Here is a 12,964-nt window from a genome sequence, read left to right on the forward strand (position 1 = left end):
ATGCATTTGAGCTCCAGAATTAATTTTGGTACAAGAAGCGTATTAAAAATACTAAAATGTTCCTCCACTCTCCCTATCTTGTCTGGCAAAAACAAAACAATAGCTTTCCCCCTCAGTATCGTGTTTGAGAATTTCATTACTTTTTGTTTTCTTTAAGGGATGAATGAAGTTTTATTTCTTCAAGGCTCCTCTGCTGATCTTTGCTCAGAATTTCTCTAAGGTCTCTCATTCCAAACAATAATAGGTCTCTCTCTACAAATAAACTTGATGGGTTTGTCTATCCTGCTACAGTTTTGCTTCACTGACAGACTCACTTCTCCTAATACCACTTACTGTGTCCAAAAACATCGTAAAGCATATATTTGTAACATTTCCAGCAATCAGATATGATTTAACCACCAAATGGACCAAGAGGAAAGGGAAGAAGAGGGATAAAAGGCACTAAATAATAATAATACTAATAATAAAAAAAAAATCAATCAAACTAAAATAAAACCCTACCCCCCTTACCTAATAGAATACACAAAAGTAGATGTCTTCTACCCAGAAGACATGGCAGAGTCCCCTGCTTTTGGCAACTGAAGGAGTGCCAAATGTGCACATAAGCATCCCATCTCAAAAAATACACTACACCTAGATTACTTCTCTTTTTCCCCTACACAGGCAGGTGAGGATGACTCCAAGCATGGTACCGCACTAAGCACCACAACCTGAGAAAGGATTCAGGGTTCCTTAACAAGCTTCCTAGAAGCGGCATCATCTGTTAACAATTTAAATGTTACAAGTAATAATAGTGACAAGTCATCATGGTTAATCCCAAAATTTTCCTCAGGCAGGACATCACAGTTACTTGAACTAGGATTAAAAAAATGAACCCTGATTACAAAACTGAATTTTTCTCTTCCACAGCACCCTCCATTATCCAAAGCAATAGTCCCTGTTTTAAAACCACAATGTGGGGTTTTTTTGTAGTTCAAGGGCCTTTTTTAAGAGTCAAAAACCGTAAGGATCCTCCTGAATCATTTTACCCCATAAGTATAAAAGCAAAGTCCACCTGGGAGTCTAGGTGGGCAATGAAACTTGGGTCTAAGCAATTTCAGGAAGAATGAAAGCCCATCAATTACTGGAAATCAATCTCAGATGTAAAATGGGAAGGAACTGAGGCGGTAGGTTCAAAGAGCACTTGTAGCTGTAGTCAAGGCAGTCTAGGGGCTTCTGCCTAAGGACCCACCTTTCTCCTATCCTGCTGTAAACAGGGATCTTCACTAGGAAGTTAATGTCCACTGAAGGATGGAAGGAGCAGGTAGTCATAGACTTGAAAAATTACCTCAAAGGACTTAAGTCCCACTGAGCAACAAAATCTATAAACAGAAATATCTTCACAAAGTCTGCCATAGGAGGGAGTTGTTGCAGTAGCATTTCTTCCTACACGCATTCTGACAGCCACTTTCACTTGATCAGTATGAGAACGTACAGGCATGACATAGGTCTTGGTCTTGCACCACTACAGAGTAAAAGAGGATAGAGGCACAAACGTTCTTGTAGTCGTGATCTGTGCTTGAACATACTGTCAGAACCACTGTGTGGTCCAACTGCTCCCTTAATGATGCACCTTTTAAGTTGACTTCCCACTAGTACATTCTCTCACCAAAAGTAAGGGCTGTTTGAATTTATTTATTCACAAATCGAACTATATTCTAATGCAATCTACTAAATGAAAGCATCTATTAAAAGATTTTTGTATTTTGTGGATACGTTGCTTTTACAGTTGTTCTCAAAGCTAGCTAAGCCATATTTACCATTAAACGCTGTTTTAAAGTAACACACGAAGTGAAATGAAACACTGCTACCATCTGTGAATAATGTAATCAGCCAAATGAGGAATAATGACTACATCATGGTAATTTAGGATGGAACATAGTGAATTACAATTGTCAGCAGCTTGGTTTATAACTCACAAACGTGAGAAAAGCACAGCATATAAAAAGAGCAGGGAAGGATTTAATCAAAATATGATTACAGAAGAGAATGTAGACAACACATGGTATTACTTTTCAAGGGTCCACAACTATTATTTGCATCTTGAAGTGAAACTGAAAACTTACCATCACACACACAGAAAGATTATTTCAGTGATACAGGGTTTCTTTTACACAACGCAAATCCACGGGGTTTAGCTCACAACAGAATAATAATTCCACCCAGCTCCTTGGGGCTGTGGTAGGTAGGCAAGGAAACAAACTACAGGAATTCTGTCAGATTCTTTCCATTTTCTAAGTTTTCTATCTTTTCACAGGCCAGAGGTGCAAGTCAGTATTGTCCCTGCCCAATGTACAACAGCTTCCACTGGAGACGACTTGCAGCAGAAAGCAAGCTGGTACGATGCTGTTCTTCCCTGCTCTGACATTTTTTGGAGGGGTTGAGGGTGGAGTTATTTTTACCAGATTTGTGAAAATGAAATATCATTTGAAATATGGAAAAAAAAATTCCATCCCCTTTAAATCTATTTCTTGCATTAGACAATTCAAGTCCCTCTTATTGAAAAGCTATTTTTTTCCTCTTCTATAATTTCTTGTTCCATCTCCATTCTACATATTTTCCCCTCAAGCATTTCCATAACCCCTTCACTACTGTACATGAATACCTCTTGGTAATTGATATATTTCTCTTTGCATCATCACAGTCAAGTAGGGAAGAAAGAAGAACTGGAATAAGAACATAAATTTATTTTCTCTGGTTACACAGGAGGCCTTGGTAGATCAATACCAGCTACCAAAGTGCTGTTTAGAAATCCCTTCTCTCAGAGTTTCCTCTGTAAACACAGATATTTAAGAACAACTTGTAATTTGGAAAAATTTACTTGTTTGTATAGGAACTTAACAAATGTTTCTGAATTCCAGTTTATGTTCTTCACTGATGGAGACAACTGTCCATTTTTTACCTTATGTAGCAAAACATTCTTTCCATTTAGAATATTCCTGTTCCCCTAAATTACCACACTGACACAAGGGCAAGAAACACCTGGTAATGTCCAGAGGAATTACAGTACATGCCCCTCAGAGAGAGCAGCTGCTGGCACTGGTAATAAATAAATAAACAGATAAATGTATACATAAGTAAATAAATAAAAGCTGTTCACTGGATTCATGTCAAGAGAAATCCAGATACTTTCCATATGCTTCTGCCTTCCCACATCTGGGAAAAATCACAATGTACTAGTTCCATTCTGCCATGATAGTGCACTAGATACTGTTCCAAAATCTTTTAGTAATGGATAGTTTAGGTTGTGGGTTTGTTGGTTTGCTTTTTGCTTTGTTTTTTTTTTAATCCAGACTCTTCTATAAATAATTTTGTTTCATAAGAAGATCTTTCTGCAGGTGAATAACAGTGGAGGCTGAGAAGAGGGAAGTATTACAGTTGATGAAACTATACCTTTTTATAAAGCATTTTCTTTATTAAACATTATGGCATTTACTGTATTAAGGTGACGTTTCAACATGAAACACTATAAATTATGCTGCAACAGCTTATAAAAATCTAGGTTTTTCAAAATCTAACAATCAATCAAGATGATGTTCCTGTCTAGGAAAATTCCCTGGAAGATAATGAAAAGCCTGTACAAAGTGCACCGCCCTGTACAGCTGCCTACTCCTTGTAGCTCCCAGGCAGTGCTGCTAAAATCTGGCTCTCACTTCTAATAGCATTTGGCCTCTCTGGAGAATTATGGAGGTGAAAAAGATCTAAAGTAGGTATTTCACATAGTTTTCCAACTTGAAAATATCTGTCATCACCGTGTCTTTAACTTAGACTTATTAAAAATATATGACAGCCTTGTGCTTTAGAACGTTCATGGTTATGTATGTCTTGGAGATGGACTGAAAATACAACAGATTTCTGCAGAACTTCTTCCATTCCAGGAATTGATTAGGCAATGCTAATTAAGAAAGCTTCTTTTGGAGCACTATGGCAATAACTAACTATAAATATGACTAACCTAAAATTTAACAGACCAAACACGCATCTAAGATTAGCAAAGCAAATACTCCTTCAGTGAAACAGCCAGTAGAAGGCTAAGAAAAGCGAAAAGAGGAAAAACATAATAGAAACTTTCACAAGGAAAAAATAACTGTTATTTAACCAAAGTATACAATTACCTAGATCACCACAATGACTGGCAAGGGAATCATGACCTGCATCTTCAACAGTCAGACCTGCTATGCCAGAATTAGCTGCAAGTGCTGAGTCTGCCAGCAGTACATTAAACACAAATTCAAATTTAGGAACATATGAAATTATTAAGCAAATGGACTAGATTTTGACTTAACTACATCACTTTTCCCATCACCTTAGAAAACAAGTATCATAATCAAAATAGATGTCACACTACAGCCAACACAGTTCATAAGTAAACCACACCAAGTCTGAATTATAATTTTTAAGTGCCCCACTTCAAACATGAAATAAATTACACCATTGCTGACCTTGAGAGATTTAGCTGAGAACAAAGTGATCTTTCAGAAGGTCAAGCACACACAAAGTGCTCAAAATTGCCCAAAATTACAGAACTTTAAAGACATTTAAGTAAAAAGAACATGTCAACCAGACCTTAAAGCATTACTGAGATAATCTTCTGCTTGACTGATGATTTCCTTCAGTATGAAGAATGGTGGTTCATTTTAAAGAAAGGGTGAGTTAGGGAATGCATTATGTTAGAGATTCCCAAAACACAGACCGCAGAGCAATTTCTTAATGCTCTAAACCTTCTTTTAGGGAGGTGAATCTATTAGAAAGGTGCATCAATTTTATCTGAAATGGAATATTCAGCAAAAGAGGAAACATGTTACAGGGTAGAGCCAAACTAGCAACTTTCATAGGAATATCATCAACAAGGGAGTGGCAGATAACTGGGGATGATGGGGAAGAGTATAGTAATACATAAAGGAATATGTGTTTCAGGCATGGAAATTAATACCTCCTGCTTGGCCAAGTTTGTTTTGCGCAGCAACCAAGTCAGGGAAAACAGAGGGTTTGCATGTTGAGGTAAAGTCACAACATGGAGTCAGAATGTTGAGGGGCACAAGGCACGACTGAAGAGCTGGAAAGTATTTCCAGTTCCACAGTTCAGCCTCAGCTTTGGGATGCAGATGCAGAAAACATATTCTGCTAAGGATCTTGGGATGTGAGCCGTTTTAGGTATATACATTGAATGCAAGGCTAGAACTACAAATATTTTAACAAACAAGGAAAATATGAACAAACTTTATTTGACATGTAATGAGATCCATTTTACGGATCACGGTCTAATAATATATTTAACTACTTTCTGTGTAGGAAAAAAGAAGCAAGTGAAAGAGCTGACTTCGTATTGGTCCATACCATAACATTTAAAATTAAAACATTGAAAGCTTAGTCCTGTTGGGGTTCTGGAGGGAGCAGAGGCAGTCGTTGCCAAGTATGAGATCTTCTTTAGGGCTGGTGACATCTCACATATGAAATCACAGAGACAAAGAAGATCATGTAGGCACAGTACTATGCATAAAGAATTTTTAGGCAAATACTTAGCAATCCAAATCTTGAAAAAGAAGTTTGAAAAATGAGTTCTCTCATCTCAAGATGAGTTTTTTCACTCAAACGGTGAATTCATGTATCTGCAATATTCAAGGTAAATAGTTAAGGCAGGTATAAACTCATAAAAACCTATGCTCAAAATAAAAATTATTTGGAACTTAACAACTCTGTCTTCCTTTCTTAAGCTACCGACCTTTATTTCTGGCAAGATGAAGTTCACAGGGAATTCATCAAGGACCAGCACAGATACACCACTTACCTTGAAGTCACAGCTTCCATGAATTCATCAAGAAGATCATCATAGGCTTGACCTCTAATTCTCTTGTGTCTCAGCCCAATATACAAAGGATCTTTCAACAATGTCTGTAAAAAAAAAAAGTTTGAGCTGTTACAACAGTTAGTTACAATACTACACTCTTATTTAATAAGAAGGGGAGAACAATACAGTGTTTGAAGATTAACCCAAGCATATGAAGTACAAATCCACTTACCCATGTCTACATAAAACTGAAGAAACATAAAGAGATTAAAGAAACACTGTTTTGTATCTAAGAAAAGGGATACCTTCGTCTCAAAGGAAGCGTATAGCTTCCAAGTGAAAAAGTTTACTCTAGGAAGTCAGGTTTCAAAAGTATCTTTTAATGTTTTAGTTGGTACTTTTATATTTTTCCTTTATATCCTGACTGTGTGCTGACATTTCAAAAAAGGCATTGTCTTTACTTCCATCATCATGTTCCACAATCTCTCCCAGAGCCCATCATTTCAACTCTGTTGATGAGCTGATGCTTGGAAAGTGTGCTGCTTTCTAAAATTCAATATGCCAAAATATAAACAAGCCTTTGAACTTTTCCTTCCATGCTTTTTAGGTTATCAGTTTGATTACAGCATTCTCCATTTCAATTATCCATGTTCTATTAGTTGGATAAGATTTCTGAATTTGCCTATGTTTATATCTTGTACTTTTTCTTTCTTTAGATTTATGATACAGACTTTCTCCCAGGTCCATAAAAACACCAAGCCTGAATTATTCCATGTTTTCACTACTAGAAGGTCCTGGTTTGGTCTGATATATTTCCAAATTATAACTTACAAATTACAAAATGTGCATAAAGTGTTTTGCAATCGCTTTTGACAATCCACTTCAGCTACCGCAATTCCCCAGTGAACTCATACTTTCACTGGTTCTCCCAGAAACTCAGATACACTCTGATATTATTTCTCCCATGCCTCTGAGAATGAATAAGCTAATTTTGCCAATGTAGGTAGTGTGCAATGCTCCTACACATGCCCAAACAGATCGCAGAATCGGTCAGAAGCTGGACTAAACATTTTTCATTCAAAATCAATTTGGAAACCCAACAACAGCTGCAGAAATTTGTTGCACACCAACTTAAACTAGAAAAACATTGTAAAGAAAAATACAGACAGCCCCTCCTTCCAAGAGAAAGCCTTCAGCACGCAACATGAAGCAAAAAGGCTGGAAAGCTTTCCCAGCCTGCCTCAGCCAGAGAATCAGAAATGAGATTTTAGAGAAATGCCTAAACTGCACTCCCAGCTTTTCTATATTGCAGAACTGAAAAATCTTCTGGGTCAGAAGTCCCAATAAAGATTGATTTGAATCAGTATGAAACTTAAAACCTCTGGTAGTATTCTGCATCCCCTGAAGGTACCCTGACCCAGACCTACAGGTTTGATAGAAATGTTTGTCTCTCCCTCACTTTTCTCTTCACTTCCACAAAAAAGTAAAGATATAGGATTAGAATGTTATTAAACATCAAGCCGGCTTAAAAGCGGAATTTTCTGAAACCATTGCTAAATTCATCACCAATTCAAAACAGTTTCTAACATGTTACTTACAGCTTTTCAGAAGTTATTAATTCAACTTTTTGAATTGACAATTAATAAAGCTCAACATTAAAATTACTTTGTAAATGAAGGTGAAGTCAGTACTCTGTGCTTTATTTATTCCCTTCACCAACTCATTGTAGCATTCATGCTTAAGTAGTATATTTTTTTTCTGAAATAACTTTACCTGAAAATTTACATTATTGTAAGTATTCTAGTAGCAAAATCAAATTCAGATACTGCAGGGAAAATGCAGGCAAGAATTTGATCTGATATCTTTCTAAGTAATTGACCCTTTTGTACAGTCTTCTTTTCTTATATAATCATTTCAAACTTTGTTGTCAATAACTATTTCTGGAATTAGTTTTTCATTTTGATTTTGAGTTTGCCTAGTTATTTAAAATGATCTCAGGAAAATCTGAAACATCAAGGATAATTTTTTATCTCTGGGAGATAAATTCACAGGAAATGTAAATGAACTGTTTAGCAATGTGTAAACTTCAGGTAAATTTGGAGAGCCCATTGCTTCCGACCAGACTGAGCACACAAAGTTGGAAAAAACTGCCAAGCCCCAGGAGCCTCTGACAAGAACATCCCAGTAGGACTCAGAAACAGACATTTCATTTCTAAAATCCCATTGCCCCAGCTTTCCATGCCAGTTCATGTCCTGTGCAAACATACTGCATGTTCCACTGTCCAATTCACTGTAAATACCTTAATCCCTTTCCAGCTCCCATAATTCTTCTTCCTAAATTGATTTGCTCTTTTCTAAGAGCTTCCACAAGTTTTTTATTAAGCGATGTCAGTTCTCTCATTTTTTTTTTCTCATTTTGTAAAACAATGTTTAAAATGAAATAAAAAAAAAAATCTTTAGTCCCTTTATTTTTTAAATTCTGAAGATGTTTCCACAGCACTTTGCAGCCAGACTGTCAGGCTGATTCCTTCAAGAAGCCAGATCAGATGGGCAGTGATTCTGTGAAAGTTCAAGAGAAACAGGCATTACAGTTACTCTGCTCAGAAAGTGTTAAACAAGACATGGGTCAGCTTTGAAACATAGGCTCTTACGCTCCTTTTGCTACTTTCTTTTTGCATCTCTCGTGTCTGTGAGCATTTAAATCTATAGTCAACACTAAAACTCAGAACTTCAAAGCAGCTCCCTTCGTAAGACCACAGCTTGAGTTTATTCACATAACTTTGATGCTGAAATTTAATGTGGAGTATTTAAAACAATTATTACAGAGTTTCTGGAGTATGTTTAAACCTCTAGCCTGGGAAGTCTCACAAGTAGAAACAATTAATTCAGGGACACATCACTGATGAAAAGCTTGGCCAGCTATATACTCAAGAGTTCAAAATTCCTTTACAGCTCAGTGCATTTTGCTTAACAAACGTTACAGTTTGACAAGAAATAGCCCCAAAAAGTTCCTTTAGAGCCTTGTTTGGAACAACGTACGAAGAAACCCTGGGTGGAGACAAAAGAATGAAACATTCAGAAAGTGAAAAGAACAGTGGTCACGTCTGAGCCCTGAGTGGCAAACCATTGTGGAGCCGCTCCCTTTCCAAAGGGCACTGAAGAATGAATAAGCTGCTTAAGCACATTATCCCTTTATTCAGGTCAACACCATGCAAACCGGGTCCATGGTACTTGGTTTTTTTAGAGGGTTCACACATCTTGAGAAATTAACATTTGCTATCGACTATTTCATGGTTTTCAAAACAGATTACAGAAAAAAAGTTCCATCCTACAATCGAGAATGTCAAGCTGACACGATGATTAGGTACTTCTCCTCGATGACTTTGGTTTCTTTTGTCCCCCAGCTTGTTGTCAAAGCTTAGACTTTGTTTTGTTCTTTTGGAAATCAAATGTCCTTCAAAACATAACTCTGCTTTTTTCAGTTTAGTGGGTTTGTTATGCATATTACATGATACTGAAATGGTTAGTGCCATTTCATTTTTAGACACACTTATTCTAAGGCTAAAAAAAAAAGTTCTGAGACATTTAGGTTCACTGGTGTGCTACATTCAAACTTTAACAGAAATATGGAAGTTCTGGTAGTGGAAATATCATATACAGCTATTTAGAATTATCTGTATAAAATAATGAGTTCTTTGAAGCACCACCTGAGCGAATTAAAACCTCATTGACCTTTGGGGTTTTAAGAAAAAGGCAAGCCATTTATACCACCTGACCAGCAAAGAATCAAAGTTCAAGCAAGGCTTGAGCTGTGCACCTGGCTCTAATTTATCTCCAAAAGCCAAACCAGAGAGAAACAGAAAATTGCACACTTAAATATTTCATCACTTGAGCACAAACACACTGAAATGTCATCTATATCTGAAATGTCTCAGGAGACTGAGACATTTCCTTGGAACAGGTACATTTTAGTGAACAGCTTCAAGGAAAACTGGAGCTGAAGACACTGAGCCTTTCCACTGACAAAGATGGCAGCAGACAGTGTTCAGAACCAATCAGTGTCACCTAGACAGAGTTTGGTGTATGGTAAGGCTTCAGAGCAAAAACTATCTGCACACCATTAAAATGTCAAAACCCTCCAGCTGTTCTACAATGGAAAATGATGATTTGCATTAGAGCCACAGCTATAAAGTTAAAGGAGAACTACACTTGTGTGGGACATCTGAAGCTTTGGGACAAAGACATGCCATAAGCCAGAAATTAAACACATTTCAGAGTATGACTGGTCTAACAGGGCACGCAGTTACCAAGAAAACTAAGGGAATACTGCTGCTTTTTCAAGTGTTAATATTTTCTTATGTTAATACACTGTAAATTCTTTCTGTAACCTTCTTCTTGTCTCAGTTTTCACAGGTTGGGGAAGGGCTGGTGAGCACAGTGGAATTTCTATTCTCCAGGAAAGTTGGACATTTCAAACCTTTTTTTGTTTTGTGTTCCACAAGACTGAAATTTCCCTTGATGTGAAACTTTTTCCAATAGAAGAGTTAGCCAGCTAGCAACAAAGCCAATGTTTTGGACTTGCTTCAGCTTCTATCAGTACTCATTACCCAGTAATCAATCTGCGTTCATTTAAATTTTTGGTTTGTAAGCACTAACATGCTGAATCACAATTTTCTGTCCTTCAAGAACAGCTTACAGCTGCAAAGTGTTTTTCATGGCATTAGAAAGAGTGTATATGATTTCAATTTATATTAGACTAGGAAGCCTTTCTTTTCTTAGAATAAGCTTATTTTGAAGTCTGAAATGCAGGATGATGCCCTTAAAACATGTAACAGATTCTGTGTTTCCAAACGCTAAGTGAATTTTGGATGAGTTGAATGCTATTAATTGGGTTTGAGGGTGTAGAATACTTTGCAAAAAGAAGTTTCATAATGAGAGAGCTAAAGATTTTTTAAAAATTTTGTTTTCTTTGAACTACACCAGCCCCATGGCATACTTACTAAGAAGAGATCATGGCCCCTGCTATCTTAACACCAGACTTTTCTTGCATAGGAAAAAGGAGGCCTTATCCTCTCAGTCTCCCCAAAAGAAGGAGACCTCATCTTTGGGAGTCTCAGCTAACACTTCATCTGGACATGCCCAACAGACAGGCACAGGTGCACAGAGCAGTAGCTCTCTTTGCACCTCAGTTTCCTCCATAGGAACTTCCATAGGGCAGGATGTCACAAAAGGTCCCAAAATGGGAGGCCAAAAAAGGGGTATCACAATGGGTCATTCTAGCTATAAATAAAAGAGGAAAATCCCCACACATTGGACATGAGTTTAAAAAGTTGATCCCAGCTGTGTTCACCTTGCCAAAACCAAGTGGCTGCCAGTACTTGAGAGGCAAAGATAGCAGTGTATGCAGACAACAACTCTACTATAATTAATATTTTCCCATCTGTAACCCTAGAAACATCACTGAAAATCATCCACTGTCTGTTCAGACAAAATTCTAGACTTGAAATAGCCACAAGTTTAAAAGATAATACACTCACAGTGTTTCTTTGTCATCAATCCTGAGTATAGTGCTTGAAGGGAACAACTTCCATGGAGTAAAACTATTCCTGAAGAATATTGTGAATTTTTGAGACAGTTCAAAATATAAACATTTATTAATATTCTGTTGAAGCAATATTCTAATGTAACAGAAAAGAAGTTATGGTATTTCAAAGTCTGTTTAAAAAGAATTTAAGTTTATGTTAAAAAAACAGAAAATATATTCTCTTTCATACATGCATAGTGATACTACAGTTTTGCACACCTAGACTACACATTTTCAGTTATTTCTCCTTGAAGGCTTCATTTATTCAATTCAACTTGTTCTTTACTTTCATAAGGTTGTATAAGTTGTCAGTGTGACCTTTAGATCCTGTGCTTGCTTCTGCTCAGGAAGCTTATTCATTTCTTAACCTGAAGAGGAATTACTAGTTGTAGCTTTAAATACTCACTAAACCCTGTTGCTTATACTCTGGTTATTTCTCACGCACGCAGACAGCTTTACCATGCTGAAAAACCGTCAGCTCCAGCAAACTTTTAACAGCAAAATAAAAATCCCTCTAATGGCTGGAAAGAATGCTTCATGCAGGAATCTTGTAACACGCTACGAAATTACCACAGACTGTCCCTGAGCAAGAAGACTGCACAAAGCCAGGCCGTGCCAAGGACATTCTGTGGGATGTTTCCGGCACATGGATGTGGCACTGCATAAAGGCCCCAGTGTGCACGGGCTGCGGGCAGACACTGGGCTGTGTGCCCAGTGGGCGCCAGCCCTCCAGACCTCTCGCACTGCACGCTCCCTCCAACCCTTGTCAGGGCACCAGAAGGGCTCACACCTAAGATACGCAAAATTGCACAAGCTGTCTGAGCCATCATTAGCAAGGGAGCACCAAGTGCAAAACACAAAGACAGAAAGTGGCAGCAGCAAGGTGCGCTCGATTTTTCAGAAGGCTGCTGTGCATTCCTTTATGATTTTTCCATTCCAAACAACCTGGAATTCACAGGGAGACTTTAAGTTCTTTTCTTGATTGGCTCTAAAAATTACAAGTACAGATAGTGTAGCTAGGCTAGCTGTATATATTGCCATACCTGATATTGAATACTAAAACCTAAAAATTTTTAAAAGCAATAATACACCCAACATCAGGTGCAAGATTAGAGCAATTTGGCTTTTTTTCCACCTGCTCACCTTTCTGGTGTACAGTATAGCAGATTCACACAACAATGACAAAGCTTTTTCAGCAAGTTACCATTGCTATTAAGAAAATTCTTGCAGTAAACCTAATTGGACAATCTAGAAAAACACTGTTCTATTCACCTTGTTCTTCGTGGCAGTTTCAGTTAGGAAAGACCTGGGAATGGCTGAGTAGTGAAGCATACCTCAACTACAACTTTGCTAGCCAACAGATAAAGCAAAAAAATAATGGTATTTCCCTGAAATCTAAATGCCATTGGAACCTCTTTTTTTCAGGTCAATCAGATTACATTGATTATTTTCAACCAGTTTAACTTCTAGAAACTATCAGAAGTAACTATCAAAGAACAGCCATCACTGAATCTGCAGCACAGGTGATGCACTGTTCATAAGGAGAAAAGCAG

General features: G+C 37.4%; 1 protein-coding gene across 2 annotated transcripts in view; it reads right to left on the reverse strand.

Moving 5' to 3' along the window:
* The window catches only part of ME1 (malic enzyme 1), a 164,305-nt gene that overhangs the window by 68,180 nt on the left and 83,161 nt on the right, over positions 1-12,964 (reverse strand). For both annotated transcript variants that reach the window (XM_027887801.1, XM_027887802.1), the window contains exon 6: positions 5,828-5,931. In XM_027887801.1, the coding sequence (XP_027743602.1) occupies positions 5,828-5,931 (104 nt within the window). The remainder of the gene's footprint in view (positions 1-5,827; positions 5,932-12,964) is intronic.

This window comes from Empidonax traillii, unplaced genomic scaffold, assembly GCF_003031625.1.
Source record: "Empidonax traillii isolate 1590-97213 ecotype Southwest subspecies unplaced genomic scaffold, ASM303162v1 scaffold222:size850627, whole genome shotgun sequence".
In the NCBI taxonomy this organism is placed as follows: Eukaryota; Metazoa; Chordata; class Aves; order Passeriformes; family Tyrannidae; genus Empidonax; species Empidonax traillii.